The 12435-nt window shown below is 43.4% G+C and overlaps 2 protein-coding genes across 4 annotated transcripts in view; one reads left to right on the top strand and one right to left on the bottom strand.

Annotated features, from left to right (window-relative positions):
- Nucleotides 1-3568: 3568 nt before the first annotated feature.
- On the bottom strand, nucleotides 3569-8759 carry LDAF1 (lipid droplet assembly factor 1). 3 transcript variants are annotated; one of them, XM_053957736.1, is made up of 5 exons: nucleotides 8521-8759; nucleotides 7126-7260; nucleotides 6066-6234; nucleotides 5540-5678; nucleotides 3569-4410 (listed from the first exon to the last, which is right to left on the bottom strand). In XM_053957736.1, exons 2-5 carry the CDS (start codon nucleotides 7195-7197, stop codon nucleotides 4320-4322), a joined length of 471 nt encoding a protein of 156 aa, XP_053813711.1. In that variant the 5' UTR covers nucleotides 7198-7260; nucleotides 8521-8759; the 3' UTR covers nucleotides 3569-4319. The 3 variants fall into 3 exon arrangements, with proteins under 3 accessions (XP_053813711.1, XP_053813710.1, XP_053813712.1); XM_053957735.1 differs by lacking the exon at nucleotides 8521-8759 and adding an exon at nucleotides 8249-8353; XM_053957737.1 differs by lacking the exon at nucleotides 8521-8759 and adding an exon at nucleotides 7794-7875.
- DNAH3 (dynein axonemal heavy chain 3) overlaps nucleotides 7998-12435 on the top strand; it is a 56731-nt gene continuing 52293 nt past the window's right edge. Inside the window, exons 1-2 of the mRNA XM_053957730.1 lie at nucleotides 7998-8122; nucleotides 11404-11510. The gene's annotated coding sequence lies outside the window, so the exon portion shown is untranslated. The remainder of the gene's footprint in view (nucleotides 8123-11403; nucleotides 11511-12435) is intronic.

Here is a 12435-nt window from a genome sequence, read left to right as displayed (position 1 = left end):
TTACTATAATACTGAATTTCCTGAGCATCTTTGTTCTGAAACAGACCCACTGCTATGTTAAATTCCTGTTGGACTTTGCAGCCAATTTCCTTTCTTGAATTGCTTATTGTTCACAATTGTGATTCCATTTAATTGGATTTTTAAAAATCTATATTGTGCCAGTATCTGTGGTATGAGTAGCTCCTCCAGCTGCTCTTGTCAACATGAGCCCTGCACTGTACCTAGAAATTCAAACCTGGCTTTATTGAAATTATTTAGCAAAACCCAGCACTTGTGTTAAAACTTTACTGTGTAAAAAGAAAAAAAACAAAACCAAAACCTTTGTCCTTATGGGAATCATAATTTCAAAAGGTTTTTATAGGAGATATACAGTAAAGCCTCCCTTCTCTGTGTAGAGCAGCCTAGAAGGACACTAGAAAAACTGAAGTGGAACAGACTTCCTGCTGCCAGAGCTGGTCTTCTGATGACTGAAAGTTCCATTGGCCACTTAATAGGGGCACTAGGAGTATGTCATTTGGGGTCTCAAACTGGGGGAAAAGTGTGTGAGTACAGCTAGAGCTGTCTTGTCTGCAATACCAGCTACAGCCAGTGCTGTCAGTAATGCTTGCCCATCTGAGGTGAGGCAGCTTTTTATGCAGTTCTTATTTTGTATTTTGTGCATGTTGCCTTGCATAGTCAAGGAAATGAGGCATGAAATATAATTGCATGTGACAGACTGAAAGGGCTTTGTTGCAGTAGGAGTGCAACAGCCTTAGGTTAAACATTGTCTGGCAACTTTGTGTGAGCAGGGAGAGTGATCATCACAAGTCCAGCTCTGTGGTCTCTGAGTGTGCAGGGTTTCAGATTGAATCAGTGGCCAGACCCTGACACTTGTCAAACATACTGAGCATAAACAGCACAGGCTGTGGGCCTGTCTGCCACAGCCCCTGCTTCACTTAGGCATTATTAGTGAGTTATTTTTAATGCAATAGGCCCCAGGCTGCATTTTCTAAGTATGAATGTGTATTTCAGTTAAAGAGAGTATGGAGTAGGAACCATGATTAGCATGATTATTAGGCCTTATTCTAGTATTTAATCAAAATTATAAACACAATGAGACTATGAATCTCACATTGGAACCACTTAATTACAAGTCAGTTACTGTCATTGGCCTGATGGAAGTTAGGGTTGAAAGGATTACTTAAGCTACTGTCCAGCAAACAATCTGCTATACTTAAGTCTTGTTGACTTAGCATTTGGCTGGAATATGAAGTATTTCTGCAAAAGCCAGGTAAGTGGTCCTTGATGAAGAGGGTTTATGTACTTAACTGTATGTTGTACTTAACTGTATGGGCTGTTTACCTCTTCTGCCCCAAATAAGACCAATCTTAATACTTGCTCTCTTTATCCTTGTTCTGAACTGTGGGGAAGATATCTTTGTGTATGTTCAGGTAGAGAAGTTTCCTTGTTTCTCATTAATAGACTTTGAACCTTTGGTTTAGGATGGTTGGAGCTTACGTGTCACTGTAACATTATTTACTAAATATGCTAGTTAACATCCAATTAGCTAAAATATTTCTCACATGTCTTGCATACATGAATCAGCAGACTTGCACAAGAGAAGGTATTTAAAATAACTCTAGTACCTTCAGTATGAGAAGCAGTGAGAGCTTTACTTTTGCTCTTTGACTTCTGTATTTTGTGCTATTTTTACTGCCTGAGGAGGTGAGACTAAGAGCTTGCAGATGGTGACAGGCATCTAGGTCAAAGAGAAGGTTGTTCTTGCCTGGTTTCTGTGCCTGGCTGATATTGTTTTTCCTAGGGTAAGACTTCAGATGTGGCATGTGAGAGGAGATCTGTCCCTCATTTCTGGGGGGGTTAACTATAGTTCTCTCAGGGTGGCTCATTTAATGCTCTTTAGGGACATTGCAGGGGTGCTTTGAATGAAGACCCTTAATTTAAATCAAGGAAAATGCAGGATTGTGTTCCTTATTTTGTACATAATTTACCCTAGAGCCCAGCAACATGCATTCTTTCCCTCCTCCTTTGTGTGTGCTGCTGCCTCTCTGTTCCCTGTTAAAGTGTATTATCTGGAAAGTTTAAGCTTGTCTTACAAAAAACCAATATTCCTTTCCTGCATTCAGGCAGAGGTCTCTCTCTTCTGACACGGGGCAGGGTGAGGTGGGGATGATGGTGCTGCAGGAAGGCAGAGGAATTAGGGAACCTGCTGCAGGTGGAGGCAGCATTGACTCTGCAGCCTGAGCTCAAGCAGCTGCTTCAGGAGCCATACCACAGTTGGTTGCTCCAGATCTCCTTAGACATGGGATGTTTGGGGTCCACGGGGGCTGTAGGGCCACAAGAGTGGCTGCCTATTAAGGCATGTTTATGCCTCAAGTGAACCAGATCTGTGAGAACTGAGTAGGCTGAGCTGGTTGGGAATGGGGCCATGGGGTGGGAGTCTCCTGCCAGCTTCTTGTGGGGTTGGTGGTGTTCTGCAGAAAGCTGAGAGCAACTGAGAAAAAGGGGACAGGGCAGGATGTCCCCAGCCTGTCTTGCTAAGGACTCAGTTCTACTGCAGTCTTTAATAATTCAAAGAAGAAAACAACCTCTGCCCTCCTTTTAAGGGATGCCTTACTGTCTCCAGTAAAACACCTACTCTATGCTGACCTAGTTTTTTTCTTCAGCATCTCTCAATTGAAACCCTTACTCTGGTGATGGCACTGCAGAAAAAGCAGCTCTTGGTGAAAGGACAAAGTGAGAAGCCTTGAAATGACAGGCTGATAATCATGCAAAGGTCAGGGCAGCAGGGGCAGAACTGTTTCATGTTACTGCAGGTAATTGAGAATTCAGTTTCAGCTCTTGCTAAGTGCTGATGAGAGCATGAATTATATAATGAAAAATAAACTTAAAATGCAGAGGGAAATGGTTCATGTTAGGTGAGACTGAGTGGGACTGGATTAACTTATTTTTGTGTCTGCTGATTTTATTAAGTAATGCCTCTTCCCTTCAGAAGAGGAGGGCATAAAGGAAAATGAGAGGAAAGGATTTAGCTGTGTAGTCATGTATGAGCTGTGCTACAAAGATTTGGAGTGTTGTAACTTCAGGCAGGTGTAAGGGCTTTATTGCTCTGTCTTTGGAGGTGCATCCTGGAAAGCTCTTGCAGGCTGGTTATGTGGCTTTGTACTGTCTGCTGAAATAATGTGCCATTAAAAGAAAGGGCTCCTGGAAATCTTCTGGGGATTATTTCACTCTACAGCTGAAGTGTGGGGCCAGCTTAGCCTAGGGGCTGAAACTATTACCACCACTACTGTGTGACTCACATTGCAGCTCAGGTAGGCTCTGTGTCCATGTTGCAGTCAAGTAGCAATTTGGTTTATGCAAAACTAAATAAAACTAATTTAGACCTTAGACATCTATGTTTCCTTTACAGGCATGAGAAGGGGAGTAATCTGCAGTTTGTGGGTCATCAGTGTTGGCCATATAAAATACTTTATTCAAGGAGAAAATCTCAGCTCCAATTGTAGCCTTCCTAAAACAAGGTGTGAAAATTTTGTTTTTTACTGTAGAATAAAACAGACTAACAAGACAATCTGGTTAAACAAACAGCACTTTATTAAACTAATGTAGTTAGATACTGTCTTAATGCTTAAAAATATAATAACATTTGCAAAAATGAAAAAAGTTTAAATAACATACATGAAGTTACAACTGAGAAGCAAACCAGGCAATTTAAATAATATCTAAAGAAGACCTAAGCATGCCCCTGATATGATGAAGCAAGGAAATCCCTTTGGAATAACACAACATCTAAAGGGAGAAAAAAAGCTTAGACCATGACATATGACAAACCCACTTTTCCCTTTATAATGAACATAAAGCAGTGGCCTGGTGTACTCATACTATTTTAACAAAGGTTGTTAAGGCTTACAAATATTTTTCCATGTTCAAAATGTGTTTCTACTGTTCTGAACTGTGATACTTCGGTATCAAAATGACCACTGCTATGTACTAAAGAGTGTGTTCAGAACTCCAGTATCTGGGAAGTCAAATATCTCCCTCCCCTTTCTGTCCACCTACTTGCCATTGACTTAACAGTATCCAGTATTACTATATCCCTTTACCAAATTCTATGGAACATTCCATCATGCCCATACTCTCACCACTGCACTGCTGCTTCTTCGTTATTCTTAAAATCCCTTTTACAGTGCCAGTGTAAGATGTATATTGATTTTCCTCGGTTTCCAGGAGTACACAATGACTGAATGCTTAATGAGTAAACAATTACATAGCAAATGCTGGGATTGTACAGCTAAGTGCTTATGAAGCAGGGAGAAACCTACTTATTCACTCTTTCCAGTACTGGCAGAAAGATCCAAGCCAGGCTGCTTCTGTGGTAAACTTCCATTAACATCTTGCTTCCTCATCTGACCCCTGTGTACATGAGAAAAGAATGGTTTTATTGGCTGTTCCTCCCTAAGATTGTCTTTTAACTTTTTGCTCAAAAAAGCTGAGCAATGTGAGCTGTCCCAGACAAGTTTATATCTGCTGCTAGTCTACCTAAGCTTCTGTCAAAAGACAGAGGAACACAAAAATAGATGGTATTATCTGTTTTAACATCAACATTGTAGCTCAACAGGACTGGTGTGTAAGATGGATTGTGCATTTGGATATGCTATGGAAAAGTCAAGTCTTCTGGAACTGGTGGGCAATGTTGTGGACATGGCAGCATGCCCTGGAACTGGGCCTTGCACCATGCTTTTGTCACCCTCAGGCAGCTTTGTGTGTCCTCAAGAGCTGTGCAAACACAGCTGTGCTGAAAGAGCTAACTGAGGAAGCCTACAAGAGAGCAGCTGTGATTTTTCTTCTTGCTCTTCCCCATGGCACAGTGATTACTGTGCTTCTTTTCCTGGCAGGTATTTCAGGGGGGCACAGGTGGCACTCCAGCACAGCCTGCTGCTGCCTCCTGCTCTCTGCTGCCTGGCTGAGGCAATGCTGACTGAAAAAGGCCTGCAAGCCTAAAGTCCTGAGAGGCACAACTGGCAACTTACACAGTGCAGTACCCTACAAAACCTGTTATTTTTATTTTGACCACACTGTCCTCTACCTAGCTCAAATCTACAATGAATTTTGTTCCCTTACTCTATAAATGCAAGTAAGCAGAGATAGCTGGGTCATCATGCAGGAAAAACTGCAAGGTTCATCTACACAAAATTCAACCTGGCAGTAGGTTTTAATGATGTTTAAAGCAACACATTAGAGTAAGACAAAGGTGTATTTTACTGCCTAGTGTCATGTTGTGTTAGCACGTTCACATTTAAAGACCATTTATGTTTCCCTGCCCCAAATAGGAAAAAAAGGCATGAATTAATGCTCATTAGAATACCTACTGATGATCAGACATCTGCATGCTGCACTTTAACCATGAGGGTAGCCCAAAATTCAAAGCATTCAAGAAACATTGATAAACTAAGCAACACTGGCTCATTTAGGAAAAACATGAAACAATGTATGCAATAGCACAATTGCAGAGTTTGAAACTGATCAAGACATCCATACTCACCTTGATGCACACCAGTAGTTGACCAGAGTTGAAAGTGCAACGTAGGAAACACTCAGCACTCCAGAAACTCCCAGGGACAGGGCTCCCAGGCCACACAGCACACACAGCAGGGCTATGCCACCTATGGCTATGACAACACCTAATAAAACATCACTCTGTTACTTTAACAAGTCTATGTACAAATAGAAGAGCTGACATTCTACCACAGCCCCAATTTCAAACAATTTGGGAAAACCATCTTCCTCACTCATCTGGCTAGCCTCTGTAAAAGCTATGCATGCTCAAGATAACTGGTTTAGGCATATCCTAATGGCTGAGATTAGAAAAGGAAAATAGGATTTCCCCTGTATAGACTATGCTTAATTAGATTACTATTCTTGTATTAAGAGTTTTACTACTGCTGAGACCTGAGGACTACACACAGAAATCCTCAATTGCTAGGACTCAGACTTCCAGAAGGAAAAATTAAAAAGATAACATGCCTTAAAAGGGAATAGGTAAGTACATCCATGCATGCATACAGTACCTTCCATGACTATCACACCGATACAGGCCATTACAGCTGTTGTAACAACAAAAACCAGGAAAAATCCAACAGGAATAGCTGACACTGCAATAAACATCAGGAGTGATAAGGCAACAAAAGGATGGTCATCTAAATATTGGCCAACGCGAGAATTCATAAAGGCAACAACCTGCAGATGAAAGAAAAACATTTCAGATTTTTTTAAATCTCTTGTCACAGATACCTTTCACAGATCACTGCTACCGTAGTGAACCACAGGTAGGATAGATCTTTTGTCAGTCTGTGGCTGGAATAGGGAGCACCTCTTGCCTCTTTGTTTCAAAAGTATGGGACCTTGCTGCAAATTTAGGAAACTTCAGGGCAAATATAATTCTACCAACAACAGACGTGTTTTTCTTGGACTTCCCGGTTCTATTCTGGCACATATTATGAAAAAAACCAAACGCACAAAAAAGCAACCAATCTGAAAACAAGTGAGAAAAAAAAAATCAGACTAGCTGTAGCTTTCACTGGGGTCTTGGCAACCATTATTTTCAACTAGAGACCTCTATTTGTTAATTTTAAAAATCTGCAACGTTTAAAAGTGCTCAACTTTTCTTTTATCCGTGGCTTAGTAATATCTGCAACCTGCTCATTTACTGAATCTAATTACAGTGCAGGCATGTCTGTATCAGAAAGTTGTTAAGAATTTAATAATATTACTGGTAAATAAAAAATCTTTTTATAGAGGCAGTCATAGCTATACACTAGAATTTTACTGTAGCAGTTTCCCTTCCCTTAAGGAAACATGTATTGTAGTTTTAGTTCTCTTTATAGCAGTGCAACCATTTCACTAAAATGCCACTCTACTATCTCAAAGGGTTATGCCAGTAAAACACAGAAATGCAGAACAGGCTTCCCTCTTTCCCACACACTGAAGGTGTGGGAGGACAGGCCTTCCCACAGGCCTCACAGTGTTCACTTAAAAAACAGGGAGTGCATTTAAATAAATCAGGGTGTGATATCCCGATAGTTACAAAATACAGCTTTATAAACATATAAAATTACAATCCAGACCCACATTTGCGTTGCTGTGGATGGTCTGCATCACGGAGTGCCATTGCTTCTGTAGTTCCTGCATTTCTTTAGACATGTTATTAATCCTCAGCCACAACCTCTTCTGAACAGCAAGTTCTCACTCTGCCATCCAATTTCCCTTAAAATTAAGGTACAATTAGTAACAGGCCCATACAAATGCTTTTTGAAAACAAAATGTTTCCTTTCTATAAAGAGAGAATGCAGATTCCAGCTGAAGTGATACACAGTCTAAAACATTACTTTTACAAAAAGCACATCTAATGTAGAGAGCTTATCCCTGCAAGCTCTTCTGAAACTCCCACAGGCAAGTAGCAAGATACAGGTGACTCTCCCCTTCTTCCTTTTTAACATTAACCCCTTCCTTACGCGTCAGGGTATTCACTTACCAGTAAAAACATCACTTCTAACCGCCTGCATTGACAATTTGTTGCTATGGGTTCTGGAAACCGGTAACACGCTAATGAGACTGATTTCAGTGAGTATCTTTGTACTCAGCATCGAGAGCATACCCCACATAGCTTCAAAACCCGGTGTATTAAGGCAAAATGCTTCCAGATGCTATGAACATATTGAATTGTGTCAATTTCAAGGAAACCTCAGCTCAGTAATCTCCCAGAAAATGTCCAGCTGTTGTTGCAGGGGGACACTTACAAGGGGCAGGTTAGAGGATGCATTTTCCTGTTTGCTACCCCGAGCAGCCAGGGCGGCAGTGTCCCTGCCGGGGGGACACACACGGGCCCTCCTGGGCACTCGGCACGGTCACACGCAGCGGGTGAGCCCCGGCTGCCGGCAGCGCCGGGCAGGAGCTGCCCGCGGGGCGCGCCCGAGCCCGGGCGTTACCTGCGCACCGCCCGCGGCCTGCACCGGGCACCAGAACCGCGGCCAGGGCACAGCAATCACCCCCCTCGTCACCGCTGAGGCCACCCCCACGAAGCAGCGCCCCGGGCGGACGGCGGGTCCCCGGCGTGTGTCCCCCGGAGGTAAGGGGGGGACACGGCCCCGCTCCCGCAGCGCTGCCGGGCCGCGGCCCTCCCGCCGAGCCGGGCAGTGCCGGAGCCCGGGCTGGCGGAGCGGGGCGGCGCCGGCCCCGGGAATGTCCCGCTCACCTGCGGCTGCCGCCCGCCGGGCCGCGGCCCCGCTCGGCCGCTCGCCCCCGGCTGCCGGGCCTGCGGGGCTGGGGCAGCGCCGCCGCCCTCCCGCCGCTGTCTCCTCCCCGCCGGGGCCGGGCAGGGCCCGCCTGTGGCGGCGCAGAGCGGCCGTGGGCGTGCGGCGCCCGCACCGGGCTGCAAAGGCCGCTGGTGCTTGGCGGCGGTGGCTGATGCCCCCCGGGCATCCTATCGTGTCCCCCTTGTTGTCCTGCCCTTCACCCCGGCCCTACCTCAGCCGCTCAGTCCGGGCACCCTCATGAGTGTCCTAGAGGTTTGTGTTGTTTTAGGACATGCAGCCTGAAGCTTTTTGGAATGGAGGACAGAAAATGAGGGTATCTGCGGTCTCCGTGCCGCTGTGGAGGCGTGCAGAGGCTCGCACGGCCCCGGTGCCAGCAGTGGCTCCGTGGGTGTCTGTAATGCCACCGGGCCCAGGCAGGCAGGCAGCGGAGGCAGCTCGCAGGGAGCTGGGAGCGTTCAGTCACGCCGTGAGGAGCGCTGGAGCAGCCGCTGTGGGACGCCTCACCTGGCTCCAACACCTTCCCCCGTCCCGGCGGTTGTTCCCACACGTCCCCACCTTGTCCTGATGCCTCCCGGTGTTTTGGTGCCCACGTGGCAAACCTGTTTGGGGAGATGTGCCATGTGAGGAGCGATTACGTTAAGAATTCAGCTGGGATTTCAGCAAGAGCAATGCGGCTACCGTGTCTCAGCGTTTGGCTGGGACCGTTCCCGGCAGTGATGCTCGGTGAGGTGTGCCGCACCATGGTTTGGCCTGGCTGTTCTCCAGAGCCATCGTGATGGTGTGAACAGGCAAGCGTGAGGCTTCAGTGAATTCCCAGCTTCTGCTGCACCGATTTTTTCATGCTGCAAATTGCAATCAGAAATGAGTTAAATAATCATGCTTTAATTGGTGCCACCTATGAGAGTATTACAAAATTGAATGTTAACGGTTTCATTATTATTGTTTTAAAGGCAAAAAAAAAAATAGCATGTTTCATTTGGAAATTAATGCAAAAAGAGGTTTTATGAAGTATGGGGGTTAGACTTATCAGACTGTTGGAGCTCTGTGTCTTTGAGGTGCTGATCTAAATGATCTCTGCAGATACCAGGATTTGTGTAGACAGAGGGAGTAGGATTTGCATATTAACACATATTTGCACTGTGGGGCCTAGCACAAGATACCTGCAAGAAAAGGATGGTCATGGCAAGTGTATTTTGCTTGAACTCTTAATGTGTTAATCTGTTGTATTATTAAAGTGCACAGTGGATTGATTTTCCTGGTACACTAGGGTATATTATAATAAATTTGTTGGTTTGTATACTTTTTTTAAAAAGTGAGCATAGGGAAAACTAGCTGGCAGAATTGCAGTGTGACATAACTCAGTGATAAAGGTTAATGGAGCTGAATTTAAAGTATACTGGAGATTTTAAGTTTCTGGCTGTTTTCAAGCATGCCATAGCTGCAGTTTTGAAGATAGTCTCATACTTCTTAGTAAATTATTTTCTTGCTATGCATAATTATATCTTCTGCTAAAAATTCATACATAATCTTCCTCTATACCAAACAACTGGTTTTAATGTTTTTAAAGCAGCAGAGATAAGTTATTCAACTTAGAAGAGCATGCATGTATAAGCATTCAAGTTGATGTGCACAGAGGAACAGTAGTTACTCTTAACTGCTGCTTAATTGAGCTTGTCTTCATGCCAGTGTCAGCTCCAATTAGCAGGAAAACACTCGTGTTGCAAACTAGCACTGAAATATTTGGAGAGTTACAGCATACATTAGCCAAGCAATTATCAGCACCAGCAGTGCTGATTTTGTACCCTGCACTGCTGGCCCATGTGTAAAGAACAATGGCCAACAACAATGTTCCACTTGTAGCTGGTATAAGGGCAAGACATAAGGAAAACTGTGCTGTTTACTCAGGGATATCAGCTATTCTCACAGCTCATGGAAAACTGGATGAAAATTAGCAAAGATTATGGGAAAAGGTTTAAAATTGAACTCATGTTGTGTTGGCAGAACATGTACAAGACCCTCTTGAGGGTAGCTATTAAGAAACTATGCTAGATTTCATGTTGGATGGTTGTAATTCCCATTTGTGGAGGAATGTGATGGAAGACTCTTTCAGGATGTAGTGATGACTGTGAGTGGGAGGCAAATGCGTACTGGCTTAGAGGAATTGAGACTGTCCCACCTGCTGTGTTCAGATCTTCAGGGAGTTAGATTCTGAATGGTGGAATAGTGGTAGAGGTGTTTGGATTCAAGATTTTGACTCTTGAATATTTTTTTTCCAATTCTTCTTAAGAAAATTTGGGTTTATAGAGCCTTTACTGCTCTGGAAGCTCTGTGCAGTGCTTTCATGCAAAAGTTAGAATATCTCAGGTATCTCAGGACTACATTTTTTCATAACTTTCAGAGGTAAAAGGAGCCTGTACCGTTCCTCATTGGTTCCACAACTGAATCTCCCTGACCACAGCTTGGCACAACACTAAAAAGGGCTGTTTCCTCTCTGCTGGGGGAGGAGGAATTCTGTCTCCAAGCACCAGCTATGCTGTAACTGGGGCAACTGAGCTGAGGACTGAAAGGCAGTGTCAGAGAAGTTCACCAAGCTGTGACAGGCAGAGGGACTGGTAACAAGGGCACCTGCAGGTAGTACCTGCCCTTACCCTGCTCACCTGTGCATCTTGTGGATGTGTGAGGCATGCAGGGTGTCTCTTTCTTTCTCTTTTCCCATTCTTTTTGACATGGGCTTATTCTTCTTGGCAATTAATGTGTGGTTCTGCTGTAAAACACAGCTGGGGGGCCCAGGGTCCCTGGGACATTGGAAGAAAACAGGCAGTGGGGAAGAACTGGTGTTGGAGAAAGTGGAAAGGGCAGGTTTTAAGAAAGTCTGGCTTGAAGGATATCTTGGGGGAGGGAGTTAAAAAGATTAAGGTGAAAAGTGAGCTTGAGAGGAATGGTGAAAAAAAGAGTATAGAAGTTTGGAGGAAGAGAGAGCTTATTGCTGTAAACAAGGAATGTGAGAGCTGATTTTTCTTCTTCCTGGCAACTGGCATAGAAGCTGATTGACACTTTGTGTAGTACCTGAAATGAGTCTCTTTTTCTTTTCCAGTGCATGTAACAACAGGATGTTCACACTGAAGGGGAGGACCAAAAAATTCTAAGCAAACGGAAAAGCCAAAGCAAAATAAAGCAACACAGAGCTCGAGTCTCCTGAGGGTAAGTTCCTTCTGCAGTGACTGTGAAAGATCAATAACTTTGTCAAAACTTCAGATGCAATTGGCCATTGCTGGTGGTTAGTGGTTTGATATTGGAAGATCTCTTGTCAAAAGACATACGTTCTTGTTAAATATTCTTTGGACTTAATCCTTTATAATGTACATTTTATTAAGGATTTTTTTTTTAAATATAAGGTGTTTGAAAGATTAGTTGGCATATAAGTCAGGAGTTTTTTTAAGATGAACGATGGCTTTTTTAATGACTCTTGTACTTTTAAGAGTGAATGAATGGATGAATGAATGAATATCCTAATGAACTGTATCATTTATTCATTTTTAAAGTACCCTAAGGCCCAATCCTTTAGTCATTAGTCAGAAGGAATTCATGCTCTCTTTAATGAGTTATGTCTGGCAGTGATAATGTCTTTATTTCTGTGTGTGTGCAGGCATGCTGAGGAATACCAAGGAGGTAAATCAAATCAGTGGTTTCTCAAATTTTATTTCTGAATGGGCTCTACTTTGATATTGAGGAGGGCACAATTTTGTCTTCTAGAAAAGCAGGTTCCAGCAGCCTCGTTTTTCAGTGATACATCAGAAAGCAATAACCATGTGCTAAAAGTGTGTTAAAATTATGTAAAAAAAAAGATTATATCTTATTCAAACACAATTGTATTAGGTAATAACTTCCTCTTCCATGGTGATTTAACTCACTGGTGTTCAGATACAACACACTTCTACTTCCTTTTTCTCATAGTGTCACTATGTATTCAGGAAATTGTTCCTTGTGAATCTCCTAAACAAGTTTCATTTAGGAAACTCAGAACAGACTATAGGTGAGGCTTTGGCCTATAGTAAGGAAGGTTGCCATTCAAAAGCATCTTAAAACATTGTGAGGTTTAATAGTTCTGTGAAAATATCCTGACAGA

Source organism: Vidua chalybeata, chromosome 16 (assembly GCF_026979565.1).
Source record: "Vidua chalybeata isolate OUT-0048 chromosome 16, bVidCha1 merged haplotype, whole genome shotgun sequence".
In the NCBI taxonomy this organism is placed as follows: domain Eukaryota; kingdom Metazoa; phylum Chordata; class Aves; order Passeriformes; family Viduidae; genus Vidua; species Vidua chalybeata.
The sequence above is the reverse complement of the archived record's forward strand: the minus strand, read 5'-3'. Positions and strand labels throughout refer to the sequence as shown.